The 15234-nt window shown below is 34.2% G+C and overlaps 1 protein-coding gene across 6 annotated transcripts in view; it reads right to left on the bottom strand.

Moving 5' to 3' along the window:
- The window catches only part of LOC145689187 (structural maintenance of chromosomes protein 3-like), a 137671-nt gene that overhangs the window by 34024 nt on the left and 88413 nt on the right, over positions 1 to 15234 (bottom strand). For all 6 annotated transcript variants that reach the window (XM_081763327.1, XM_081763332.1, XM_081763322.1 and 3 more), the window contains 4 exons: positions 14365 to 14506; positions 11592 to 11750; positions 10685 to 10896; positions 3448 to 3610 (listed from right to left, as the gene is read on the bottom strand). In XM_081763327.1, coding sequence (XP_081619453.1) covers positions 3448 to 3610; positions 10685 to 10896; positions 11592 to 11750; positions 14365 to 14506 — 676 coding nt within the window. The remainder of the gene's footprint in view (positions 1 to 3447; positions 3611 to 10684; positions 10897 to 11591; positions 11751 to 14364; positions 14507 to 15234) is intronic.

Raw genomic sequence — 15234 nt, 5'->3', positions numbered from 1 at the left:
ATGTTATGTAGTGTTTTTCACTTTTTGGTATTTATGTTCAGGGTTGAGTATAGTTTCATGAATGATAGTTTTTCAACTACCACACCAGCTGTCCACCTGAGCATCCTAGATTTGATGACTCTAACAATGTTTGGTAGAGGGTATAAATTATGCGGTTCTTCGTTCTGAAGTTTCCGCTATTCCCCATTGCCGTTCCTCTTGAGTCCGAATATTCATCTCAGGATTTTATTCTCTAATACTTTCAGTTTGCATTCATTCCTTAAAGTAAACGACCATGTTTCGCAACCATATAGAACAACAGGCCTTATTATCGTTTTATATATTTTAAGCTTCAAATTCATCGTTAGAATTCGCGTCGACAAAAGATTTTGAACCAAATAAATGCTTTTAGTCGACATTTAATTTCTTCGTGAATATGGTTTTGGTCCTAGATATTTGAAAGTATCCACTTTATCAAAAGTATTATTTGATATTTTAACACATCCATAATGTGCACTATTACGATCCCAACGAACTTCCATGTATTTAGTTTTCTCTATATTTACTTCTCAAACAAGGTATGCCAAACTTATGGCTCTTGACTGAATTTTGTGCAGTCCTCGGTTCACACGGAGAAAACAACAAAATAATATATTTAAAAAATACAGAAGGAAAATATATAATTATTGCAAACATGAATGATCAAATAAAATCATGTAAGCAAGTTAGAGCTGTGGAAGAAAGGTCAAGAAACGAAAACTTGGCAAACTTCTCAACTTGTGCTAAGTACAGAACAAATTCAAGGGAGCCTGTTTCGTACGAAATGTGTGCAGAAAAGCTTTCTCATTTGAACGCTGAATTCGAAAAGTTACGCGAAGTTGTAACGAACCAGACAGATCCGTTATAGTTATTCTGTTAGTGTTCTGTAAATAATTAAAATATTATGAAATCTGATTTAATTTTACAAATAAGAGCTAAAAGGGTGAACTCTCTCTTTCGTTCATAACATATAGCCTGAACGTAGTTTGTTTCTATAATTGTAATCTATCGTTGCTAAATACCAGATATATATATTTTGTTTTATTGTGTGAAACTGAGCAAGAAATTAAAATGTGGCACCAGATTCTTAGGTTCGAAATTCAACAGGATTCATCTACGATTTCTTTATTCGAAAACATCTTATTTAGCAAATCATTACATTTAATGTGTTAACAATATTATTACCGTTCCTACAATTCTTATTAGCGTATAGATGTAATGTTATTATGTAATCACAGTATCAATCTCTGTGATGACAACGAATATATATATGCATTGTGTAGATGAGAAAGTAAAATATTTAAGCAATTTATGTTTATAAGTTTCAAATGCATATGAACTACGCAAAGAATTTAACTGTAGTATTGTAATGATTGCCCGTATGAATAGAACTATTTTAAGTTTGATGTTACTTGTTGAAGCTAATGACTGGTAAATGAACAGATGCAATATTATGTGCTGATGAAGAATCTTAAGTAAGCAATATGAGCATGGACACCATAATAAATATGGTAGAAGAGAGTTTTCTTACGTTATTTTACAATTGTGATTATTTATAACTTCCTGATCCCCCAACAATATTTCCCTACTTCTTCCAGGTTTACTCTCGCTAGTCCCGTTCCTAGATGTATGCCTTGTCCATTTTAGATGAATACTGAGCGAATGACGAGATCGTGAAGGTAGCGTCATACACCTTATACGGCCATAACGAAGGCATATATCAGTAGAACAGCTCGAGAAATCATCAAAGGCAACATGTGGCGCGTGACAGCGCGCTGTAGTAAGTCTTATCATGAAATCATATTTTATATATATCATTGAGAAAGTGCCAGATCGTTTGAAGATAGAATTAAAAAGAAACACAGTATGACTCAGCTCTAAAGCAAAAATTCTCTTAAGTGGTTTTCTCTAAATTTTACAAATACGATATCTGCCTGCACGGTTTCCAGAAACACTCAAATTTAGATCGTACGTAGTTTCTAAGTTTAACAGCATGTATTGGTGTGAATAATTTTTATCATTTATGAAAAGGAACAAGTTCCTTGCGAGATCCACGTTAACACTCATGTGAAATCTGTTTCAATGAAAGCAGCAACATCGAAAGCTGGTTATTGGAAGAAGATGCTCAGTGTGGGGAAAGAAACAGTAGGTAACATCTACTATCTGAATTTCCTTATGTTTCTTCAATTTTAAATAAATATATATATAGCATTAAGTAAGATTTTATATATTTACCAACTTTTTTAAATACATTATTAAGTTTTTTTTCTTCCTTTGAGGTACTGAACTGATGCTTGCCTTAGACCAGTCATGGATAAACATTTTCAGGAAAGGACCCAAGAAGAAAAACTTACGACAGGCCCACATGATTTATTAAAATTAATAATAAAACATCACAAAATTCATGTTGTACTACGCTCTATTAATGGCTGAAGTTTCTCATAATCTGGTACGAACTGGGATGCATTGATTCTCAGAAAATAAGTTAATCATCTATCAGTCTATTTCCACTACAACTCTTTCAAAATAATCCTATTCTTCTTTTTATTCGTCAGATTAGAAATCATGTCGCGGCCCGGACAGAACCTTTCAGACAGCCGCATCTGGTCCGCAGGCCGTATTTGCCTATCACTGTTTTAGACGATGGGCTGCCTGCCCACCAAATTTCGTACAGATCTGTGAAGTAGTTGCCGAGAAATAAAGTATTACATACAAGCCGAACTAGTCCCTGGCCAAGCTCGGTTACCAAATATAGAGATCTTTATTTCTTAGACAATGGGCTACTTGCCCACCAAGTTTTGTTCGGATCCGACCAGTAATTACTGAAAAATAAAGTACCACATGTGAGGTGAACCGAGCCGAGCCAAGAATATCCACCAAATGGAGCGATCTCTATTCCTTAGACGATAGACTACTTGCCCGCCAAATTTGGTTTAGATCTGGTCAGTAGTTATCAAGAAATAAAGTATCACATATACGCAAGCACACACACACATACATATATACATATACCTGAAGTAAAACTATGAGCTCCCGTATACTTACGACAGTAGCTAACAATGTAAATACCTATAATGTAAAATGTTCTGTGGAAAGCTGGATGATAATTTAGCGATGGAATCATAAAATTAAGACTTCTGGTCAAAAGGGAAATATCCATTGTATAAATATAAATGCAGAATTTTGTTAATGTGATTTACAATGTTCATTGTATGTTTAATGACTTAATGATTGTAATTTAACATATCTCAACTAATATATGGTCTAAATAAAATGTACAAAAACATTATTAGAAAAGATTAGCAAGCAACTCTTAGCACTCAGAGAACAAGATATTTTGAGAGTTGCACCTTTAAATCGAAGGCCCAAAAAGCTTAACAGAATTCTTTCTTTACTTTTCAAAGTGAGAGAATCATCAACAATATTTACCTGACGCAATTCTATCATTAAACCCTCTTTTGTGGACGTCATAGTTTCAACACTTGACTTTAATTTTACCAATGATTCCTTCTTGCGAGCCTTCGAGTCTTCACAAGCAGTTAACTCTTCTTTCAGTAACATGATGTCCGTTTTCACTTTATCAAAATTTGCACTGCAAAAAATAAGTAAAAGGCTAATGATGATACTAATAATATATACAACTATCTGATAAATCAGAAAACTTTAGTCTCTTTCATGCTAGCGCTTCGATTACGACTACAAACATGTTTGAATAACTGAGTTTCAATTTCAGATAAGTGTAGGCTTTTCTTCTGTGAAGATGATGAGTACACTATCTTGAAAACAAAACCATTTATCTCATAATATTACGACACTGGTAGTAGTCAAAAACCGTGTCTCACATTACTTAAGTAATTTAGCGACAAAAATAAACTTGATCATCCAAAATATGATACCAACATTCTATTTTCAAGGACGGTAGGTATATAAGTCAGAATTAAATCCTGATGTAGAACTACCTTGGCCAGGATATGGTTTGGACGCATAGCGTTATCATCCAGAATGGTAGTCAGTGCACTACATTTAATCACGGACGTAAATTCTTGTATCTCTCTCCCTTCTCTCCAGATCTAAACAAAGCCAATGTCTTCAATGCTTTGCATACACGATTCACACTTTTTAAGTTTACACTTAGGAAATGTGTCCATAGAGGTGAAAATTCATGGTGGTACCAACATCAATAAACATTACTATTTCGGAATCGTATACCAGAGATACTTGCAAATATCGAAATCAGAAAGAGGACAGTTCTTGATCAGAGTGACTTTCTCTTAAGAAAAGAACATTACACTGATTTCAGAGATACAAGCAAAACGAATAAGACGCCTCTAGCAGAACTGATCGAGAGAATGCTTTTACCAAAACAAAATGCGTTTACTTGTGTACTTTTCTAACAAGAATTTATAGTCTTACTACCGGAGGAAAAAAATGAACATTCTGGTATATCTAGCGAAAGTAGCCAAATTTAACACTAGAGAAAGCATCAACGACACTCAAATATATCATCATTGCATTTTATTTTACTGTAGATTATAAAGTAATTGGTGTATAAGAATTAATTTGAAAAAAAAAAAAATAATAATAATAATAAGAAGAAAATGTCATTTACGTGAAGAAAATAGAACAAGGGACCAAGGAAAGATTCCTGTGGAAGGCTGAAGTAATATTAATGAAGTCAGAAGCATAACGTTTAATAACAGCTTTAAAAACTTTCTGGAGTGATTTCCTCAGTCAAGACAGATCATGCAAGTCCATACCCCATTAGTTTGATCAAAAGTAAGTCAAAATTAACAGAGAAGTGCTTTGCTGAAATCTATATAGATTTTATACTTGAAAAGCTTCGTCCTAAATTGCATGAATATAATTCGTAAAAATAGTAAGACTGGTAGCTGTAGAACAATGTTTAACAAAAGCCAGAAAGGAGTTAGGTTTAGCAAATTTAATCTTAGAGACCTTGAGTTCGTAAATTTCAATAGAAGTAGCTGGAATACATGAGAGTGGGTGTATTGTAATATCTGGAAAATCAGGACAAGTATCAATGATAGTGTTAATTATAGCGCTCTGAACGAAGCTTGCGAACACTTTGGTTTAAAATCCGAAACCTGACTGATTTAATATAATTATGGAAAGAATATATTTAAAGGATTTATTAGATAGAAAAAAGCAAAATACTCTCAAATTACTTTTTAAAAACCCTGAATATGTTGAATACATTTATTACTTTTACCATATTGTGATCTTTTAATTGTTCATCAGCGCACTAAATTCAAGATAATTGAAGTGAGAACTTGAGCTTTTATAACGACAAAGTACTTTTTTTTTTTTTTTTTTTTTTTTTTTTTTTTTTTTTTTTTTTTTTAAGATTTCGAATCTATAAATGTGATCAAACTATTTGGGATACTTGTTAGTTTTTTCAAACCCCTTCAGTACAGCCATGTTCATAATGCAGAACAAAATGTCGTAGAAAAAAACACTAACGTCGTTGATATACTATACTATACTATACTCTATATACTGTACGATAAATAAAAAAAATATATCAATAATACTTTTAGGAATTAATCTCATAGATCTCATAAGGAATTATCCACCTTTCACCAATTATAATATTGTTGGGTAGACTTGGAGAACTTTTTAAAAGTCTGAAATTGAAATTTAATAGTTGCATTATAAGACTTGAAATCCTATTACATGGAGAATTTCCAAAGTGAAAATTTGAAAAGACTAGATTAACGAAGTTGCTTTCTCTAGTTGGCCACAATACATATTAAAATAAATTTTAATCAGGGATGGAAAATGAATCGGTTCTTGTGAAAATGCTTCGGACCGTTTCCTAAACAGGTTTTGGGTTGTGGTTGTTATTCAGAAACCGGTTCAAAAACTACTGTTTCTTCAGGAATTGGTTTTCGAACCGGTTCTGAGATGTTAAGGATCGAGAGAAGCGGTTCTTGAATCGCTTCTGAGACACCAAGAAAATGAAGAACCGGTTCTGAGATGCTAAGATCGAACCGGTTCTGGGAGCGATTCTGAGTTTAGGCTGTTCAAGAACCGGTTCACGAACCTTTTCATACGAAGTGGTTCTAGGCCCAGCTCTGAGAGTTAAGACAGGAACGTTCTTGAACCGGTTCTGCAAAGATAAAAAACGTCAAACCGGTTCTGACAGCGGTTCTTACATGTTTGTGAAATATATATTGACAAAGAATGAGCCCAGTGATACTGATACTAGATTTCGGTATGTATACATTTATTTAGTGACAACGCTTATTCTTAATATTCCACTGAATGTAATTTGTCTTATATTGATATTATGCATCTGAAAAGCAATTCTTTGCTTTATTACATTTTCCTCCTTTTTTTTTTCTTTCTTTGTACTATACATTCATGTATTACCTCGACATGATCTTATATTAGAGTTTTATTACAAATTTACCTTTCTCAATTTACTGTACTTTTCTTTTTCGATAGTATTGTGAATCTACTATCGAAACCGGTAATATTGTAATTGCAAGATTCGTATTGTAAATTACGAATCTTGTAATATTTTTTTATTATTTCATCTATTCTCCACTAATCTTAGTTTGATCTATTCTATAACGTTAATTCTAGGTATATTATCACATATAATAATAAATAGTTAACTAATGCATGTATTTTAACTACAACTATTATATTATCCTACTGCAAACTGTACGCCTTCTATAACAGGAGTTATATAGTCGACTGAGGGAATAATTAAGAAACTAAATAATGGAATAAATAAATACATCAGTCCATCATTGCCTACAGAGAAAACAACGTCTGGTTGGAAAAGTAATACAAGGTAGCATTGACTCTGATTACCTCTGATGATAAGCATGTATGAAAAATATATGCGGTCAATTGATCAACATGTTTGGTTGCACACGAAACAAATCTCATTCACCACTGATTAAAGCTTACTTGGTCGACGCGTTGTATTCTTCGCTTATTCTCACTACTTTCGCCTTTTGATGGGCTTCGGCTTCTCGACTACATACATACACACACACATACATACATACATATACACAAACACACGCACACACACAATGAAATCAAAACCACTGCAGTTGCATGAAACAAATACATTTATTCAAATGTTTTTCATTGCATTTGCATTAACATTTCTCAAATATGTCGCTCTAATAGCAGACGTCCCGTGAATATCCCATCGACGTCACGACGAAAATAGGATGTCCATGAGACGTCCCAGGTAGGTATTACTTGTTCTCGTACGGTATCCATGGATCGATACTGACTGTTGCAGAACCGGTCATCTGTTTCATTTTTCAGATCTGGTACAAACATATTTCCATTCTTCTTCTGATTTCTTAAAAAGAGCATCAGAAACGGTTCTAGATTTTTCTTACATTTAAAAACCGGGTCCACTTTTATCTTACATAAAAGACTAATACAAAAACCGGTCTATGTAGTTTTTGACATTTCAGAAAAGGTTCTGGTGTTTTCTTCATATTCCTGAACCGGTTCCACAACCACTTCGTAATAAACCAAACAGGTTCCTGAATAATGGTCAAAACGCAGAACCGGTTTTGAGAGTGGTTCTTAAATGTAGGAAATATGTTCAACCGGTCCTGGGAGCGGTTTCTAAAAATAACAAAATAATAGAACCGGTTCTGAGAGCGGTTCTTAAATTCAACAAAACAATGTGATCGGTTTTGGAATCGCTCCTAACTTTATTATGAGTTCTTGGTTCCTGAACCGGTTCTGGAACATCAGAGCAGTTCTTTTTCCATCCCTGATTTTAACTCTTCGCAAAACAAAAATAAATAAATAAATAAATAAATAAATAAATAAAATAAAGTAAAAAGTATTCTTCTAGGTAGCGCTTTCGGAAGACCCTGCTTCCATCTTCAGCTTAGAAACAATTTGAAGAGGATTTAAAACATGGGAAGAAATGCAGACAGTTTTAAAAAAAAAAAAGTTAAAAGGATTTAAAATATGTAAAGCACAAGCCTTCTGCCAAAAATAAGCACATGCCAATGATTACTCACTCTTCACTGTTCAATGTTGTTCACTGCTTTTTCCTACCTTCCAGACGGCGGAAATAAGTATTTATAGTAAAAACAGCATCTTTGTCTTCTTTACGTGTTAAACTGCTCTAAATCACATTCTCCTTTATCTAAATTGAATGTAGGTTTTTCTTTATGAATGTAATAGGGTTCTTTAATTTTCGTTCAGTTGTTGTTTTTGCTCTCTCTATCAAACATGAATTAGCAAATACTATGGTTATTTTATTTAAGATGCGCTGCCAATCCACATAACTTGTAAGCTACGAGATTTCGATGTGTGAATGTGCTCAGGTATTCTGGTACAAATATTACTTTTTGTTTGACCTATATATATGTTATTCACATTGACATTTAACCCGATAAACGTTACTACTTTGTCGAGGATCAGTAAAAAATGGTTTAAAATTTGTTGTGTACTTTTCAATAGATTTAGGAGAACCTTCTGAAACCTTAATGTTTTTGCAATATCTTCTTAATTTTTGCCGAAATATGCGAGACCAGAGGGACACTAATCCATTTGTCAGCCTCGGCATCTGGCACTTTTTGTGCAGAGCTCACTCCTTTCGTTTCAAGCCAAAGGTGTGTCTTTAAGTAATGAAAAATGTTTTCTATAGTTTATTATTTTCGTACCTATTTACACTGAACTTAATGTTTCACTCACAGTACACCATGTTTCAAAAAGAATATATGTATTTCGAATGCATATATTTAATAAACTTTAAGACATACGAATATGAAATTTTACATACATATTTACGAAACTCTCAAGTTCAAATTATAGTTTAAAGTTCAAATTACAGATGTTCAATATGTCCTCCATCAGCGACACGAACAATATCACATCGATACTCAAATTCCTCCCATACTCGGGCATGTCCTGCGTCACTGATGTTATGGAAGTACGGATCACGTTCTTCAACTCTTCCAGGTTCTGTGGGAGTGGTGGTACATAAACGTTGTCTTTAACGAAACCCCACAGGAAGAAGTCAGAGGGTGCCAAATCCGGTGACCGTGGAGACCAGTTGAGACATGCTAAGTGGCCAGATCCTTGACGACCAATCCAACGGTTCGGTAGTTTCATTCAGATATTCACGAACTTGGCGACTCCAGTGAGGGGGTGCCCCATCTTGTTGAAAAATGAAGTTGTCTTCGTGCAGCCTCGGAAACAACCAGTTTTGTAACAAAGCGAAATACTGTGTTTCCATTAAAGAAGAATGAGCCGTAAACAGATGATCGGGATATCGCACAAAACACATTGACTTTGGGCGAATCTCGTACATGTTCAATGACTGCATGTGGGTTCTGTAGGCCCCAAATTAGAACATTTTGTTTGTTTACCTGATCACTAACACGGAAAGTCGCTTCATCACTGAACACGATGCGTTGTACAAAAGTGTTATCATTGTCAATAGCATCCTGAATCTCGTTACAAAATGCCACACCTTTGCGTTTGTCATTAGGACGCAGAGCTTGTAACAGCTGTAACTAGTACGGCTTCATAACCAACCGACGTCTCAAAACACCGCCAAATTGTTGTTGTCGGCACTTGTAACTCCCGACTGGCACGACGAGTTGATTTTGGAGGACTACGTTGGAAAACAGTTTGAATTCGTGCAACATTTTTTTCAAGAACACGAGGGCGGCCAGGACTCTTTCCTTTACATACACATCCTGCATCTACAAACTGTCGATACCATCTGCGAATGTTCCACCCATTCGGAGGATCAATTTGGTACCTCAACCTGAAACGTCTTTGCACTGTAATTACGGAATTGCACTTCGCAAACTCGAGAACACAAAATGATTTGTGCTGCGGAGTAGCCATTTTAAACATATGACGGTTACCAAGCAAAACAGAAGACAACTGACATCTAGCGGCTATTAATATAAACTAGACTATGTATTCGTTTCTCCAATAACCGAGCCGAGGTGCAGCAATCCATAGTTTGGACAAAATAATTTTTCGTAATACGTATATTCTTTTTGAAACAGGGTGTATTTTGATTGTTTAATTAATTTTTTACAATTGACTTATACTTGAGATTCGTTTTTTTCCATATTGACCGAGTTTGCAGTAGTCAACTATTTTCATTGAAACATTGTTTTGCTTCATTCCATACTGTAATGAATTCGTTTTCAGTCGTATTCACTTAAAATGGGCAACCAGATACAGTTATAAAATTACTAAGTTGGTAGATATGGCTGAATAAATTTGAAGGGAAAAAAGTAAACCTAGACTCGTTCATAAGAGATAAGATTCAGCTATCCACTGCAGCTGAAAAATCACCACACATACTATTTCTCTCACTTTTTCGAACCCAAAATGAGCATTGATTTTCATTGTGCTATTGTTCTCGTACAACAATGAGATGATATGGTGGCAACTTCTTTGTATTTTCTCCATGTTGAACCTTAACTGTCCCAGAGGTAAATGAAAATGTTTATTAGATAATATGACAGACTACGTGCCAATTATTGATGTCTGTACTTGATAAAATTCCAAATTTCGAATTTTGTCTTTCCACCCTGATATACAACTTTGCAAAAGGTCATCATTTTAAATTGTATAAAAGTAGAATACAGAACTAAACTCAGCAAGCATTAAAAATATGTCGTACCTGGTTTTAGAATTCCTAGTTTCATTTTTCTGGATATCTGACAATATTTTATTAATTTCATTTTCAACTGTACTCAAAGTTGACCTGATAGACTGCAAGTTATTACTTGCCTCATTTACTTGCATTAGAAGTTTCGAATACGTCTTGTAACTTTCAAGTTTTGAGTACACAGGATTAATATAGCCACCTGTCAGTGTGCCTTTTGAAGACGCCTGAAATAGAAATAGCATTAATATGAGAAATATGGTTTTGAAAACTCCACAGTACCAAATAGACCATATAACGTAAGAAAGAATTGATTGTCCCGGAGATCATATTTCCACTTCGCATAAATCCGAACTGAAAATTAGTAGTAGTGCAGTGCACAGTCAGGGTTCCCACTTCTTTGGCGAGCACGACTTTTTCATGTCACAATTTAAAAATTTACAAGTCTATACGTAATGTAAAGAAGCAACTGTATTTTTCTCGACCTGGATGGTGCTCATCTACTATGCATGTACATGTGTCTAGAGCGTTTGTATATTTATTTTATAAAATATCCCCTACCAAACAGCAGGGTAAGACAAAAAGAAAAATGGGTCTTGAGAAGTAAAAATTCGTACTTAAAAATTACTGAATTTCCAGGACTTTTCCGAGTAAACTAAATTTCCTGACTTCTATAGATTTCCAAGTCTTGGGAACCCTGACGGTAGATTCGAATGACAGATGTTTCAAGTTGAGTGGAATTCACTCACTCAAACTTCACCAATTTCAAGCTCAAACAATACGGCTCATTATTAACCCTCAAAGGAAACACTTGCAATGTTTTCAAAAATTCGATGTTCACATATCTAGGTTTATGGCTTAATTTAGTTTGGATCATGAGATGTTATTTAATTCTGTTATTTGCAACTATGTAATCTATTACCTGATCGCCTTCCAATGTAATACAATCGAACCGAGTCGTTCTTGAAAGATGAGCACAAATTTCCAAATTTCTGCATATTAAAGTTCGTCCAAATATATATTTTAATGGCTTTTCGAACTTTTGATCAAAATTCAGTTTATCCAACATTGGAATTGCATCCTAGATTAGGAAAGATACAATAAAACTTCGTAATAGTATCCTTATTTGGATCTTAAAAAAATGACAATTTTCAACATTCAAAATATATACAAAGTACAATTTTTATTCAGAAAACATTTTAAATAAAAAAAAGCATCACCATTAATTTCAAAGAAAATATTAAAAACAAGCCATAAAGATTTTTTAAAGGGAAGTATGATTTACAGAATCAATAAAAGTATCCGTAACTTGTTTTTATTTTCCCCTCAACTTTATACTATTCCCCTCCCCCTTTACATGTTTGGTGTTTCCAAAATTTTGGGACCATAGTGTTTCTACACTTGGTCACTATAATGGATTGTAGTGGCAAGATCAGTTTCAATGTTTCTATTAAATGAACACAAATAAACACTTTGGTGGGTGACCTTTGTGACTGCATGGTTACCATACATGCTCTGAGTGCGGTGACGGGTTTGACTCCAGGTGAGAGATGAAGTGACTCAGGTCTCTTTTAAGCAGTCGTTTCACGTCACCCTATACTGAAAGGGACGTTAAAACTGGAAACCAACCAATCAATCAACTACTTTGGTCGATACGCGTACACATTATCAATTGAAAGATGAAAGTCAGTGATCTAGTAATATTGTAAATTCAAGTTCGTATTGATGTTAATGAAAATTTAAAGATGATAAATACGTCTTCCCCATGCAGTCAAGAATAGTCGGAGTTTCAAATTTTTGTGAAGATAAATTGAAAGTAAATTTATTTATTTATTAACAACATATTCAAAGTTGCTTAATTAATTACTTTGTATTTACGCCTTTTTCAATACCGAGATTATAAATAACGGAACTTAAGTTGCAAGTGGAATATTGACGACTGTAGTGTGTTCGATACTCCTCTACGAAGAATCTAACTCGGGATTTCGTGACCAAGGTCATGTGCGTAAACTACTAAGCCAGCGAGTAAAGCTAACAAACAAACAAACAAAGAAACAAACAAACAAAAAAAAAATCAGGTACAGCTAGAGGCCAATTTACATTGGAATACGTAACCATCTGATAAAACAATAACTGGATCAAACAATAAAAGTTATAACAACAGGAGGCATTTAAAATGCAAGCTTTTCATTAATGGGGCTCGTAATACAAAATATAGCTTGTTCCTTCAGAGTTGAGTATGTCAATCGGGGAACGAGGTAAGTCATTATGTACTTTTGTTATAAAGATCGTGTTGGATGATTAATAGTCTAGGTTGATCTACGATGAAAGAAGTGGATGTTGTAAATCGTCTGGAAAGGACTTGAAAACTCAAACTCTAGAACTGTTTCAGAAATGACTTCACCATGTATAAGTTTGAACAAATATTTAAGATTAATGATTTTGAAACAAGCATAAGACGACTGAATATTTAGCGTTTGCAAAAGTTCTTGCTCTTTAGCGGCACATGTGTGAGGTACTCGCAGCCGTACTACTGCAAGGAAAAAGTTTAAAACTGAATTCAGAGATTTGTGTGAGCTCCTATTATCTAGATATTGAACAATATTTAATTTTTGGAGACATTACTCTTTTAGAGAACGTACTTGAAAAGTTTTTGGAGGTTTTGGATATCCATTATTCTCAATAGAAATCTGTTAAAGTAACTCCTAGGTTCATATGGATGTTGACTTTCGTGGTTGGCGAAACATTTATGTTGCTAAGTATGGACAATTAACAAGACACATTACGATGCTATACTTCTCAGAATTTACTTTCAGGAGTCACATGTTACAACAGGAAAAAAAATAAATAAAATGAATACGCAGTCGTCAGAGAATAATATGTTCCGTTGGACGTTAAACTGAAGCAACTAATAAAAGAAATCCAAATGCAACATGAACAATAGAGATGCAAGTACACTTCTCTACGCTACAATGAATGTTATAGATAAAACAGCTGAAATGGCTGATGAGTTAAAAGCTTTGGATAGACTGAAACCGATTATGTCCACTTGTGTCTTTAAATTTTAATTGAATGAATTAGTACATTAGTAAGGATAGTAACACACAGGGTGTTAGAAAACAAACCATCATATTGATATATAGGAGTAAAATTGAAGAACCTATCTTTAATAACTTTGTCATACTATAAATAAGTTGGAAATTACTAATATTGGTCTATACCAGTCTTCCAATCTGGGTCCGCATACTCCGGGGACTCGCGAGAGATTTCAAGTTAGTCTGCGAGACATTCCATTTTCATTACATTTTATCTAATCATGTTACCATCTGGGATTTGTAATGTACTTTACCTAGGTTTCAACCAATTGAAAACAATAAAAAAAATAAAAGAAGCAATAACAAAATTACCAACTAAGACTGAAAGATATATGTAAAACACACTTCGACATAAACACAAAAGAACTTAAGCTTGTATGCACGCAGAATCTGGTCCAACACATTCATTCGGATAATAAACTAAGATTAACTACACGCCGTATACTCTCCAAAATGAAAACCTTTCTTGAACGGACAATAAAATAATCAATTGTACTAGGACCCGTTCTCTCACATGGCAATATATATAAAGTTAAGATTAAATGACAGTCACCTTCAATACGAAACGTAATACCAATGTTACTCTTTAAGAATACTCACACTTGATATAGGATACTGTTGATCCTTAACATAAATTCTGTTCAGAGGAATGAACGTTACTTCACCAGGCAATTTCTGCTTGTTAATTTCTCTGACAATAGTAGTAGCAACTACATCTGACTCCACTATGTGATGGAACAACCTGAAATAAAAAAAATAAAACAAGCGTATATATTTTCAAATAAATATTCTTCTCTTATCACCACGTACACTAATAGAATAGAATAATTGAAGATAAAACTATAACCATCACCAGGCTATAGGAGTATTTTTTGTGGACGCTCTGTATATTTCGTAAAGACAAGTAATTATTTTTCGATTTATACTTTATTCTGCGACGCAAATAACTTCTTTCTTCGGTGGGAACAGTTTTTCTTCCCACGTAACAGGACAAAAAAATCTTTCATCGTTTATTCATATATATACTTAAAACGTTGCTTTGTGGTGAGAACATTTTAGTGAGCGACGAAGGTTCTCAGTGTTTCTCCCTGACTTATTAATATGTAAAGAGTACGTTCTATGGTTATTTGGAACTGAATTAAGTGTTATCTTCCAATTATTTATGGAAATACTGCGATCCAGACCACACCAGGTGTCTGAGCGCCAGAACGACGACAGCCACATCGCTTTACCAGTTAGTTATCTGAACGTTCCCACATCCAAGTTATCGCAATGTCTTGTGCGTCGTGGCCAGTGGACTAAAATTAACGTTAATTCTTTTTTATATTCGATTTGCATGTACATACAGGTGATTTAACCCGAGTACTTTTGAGAATGAATTGCCAACATTGATCAGGCGATCAATGCAGCTCGTATCTCGAACTTCTGAGTTCGAGGAGTCTTACTCTGTAACTGTGAGCAGCAACCACG

The sequence above is a fragment of the Thermobia domestica genome, chromosome 1 (assembly GCF_964235325.1).
Source record: "Thermobia domestica chromosome 1, izTheDome1.hap1.1, whole genome shotgun sequence".
In the NCBI taxonomy this organism is placed as follows: Eukaryota; Metazoa; Arthropoda; class Insecta; order Zygentoma; family Lepismatidae; genus Thermobia; species Thermobia domestica.
The sequence above is the reverse complement of the archived record's forward strand: the minus strand, read 5'-3'. Positions and strand labels throughout refer to the sequence as shown.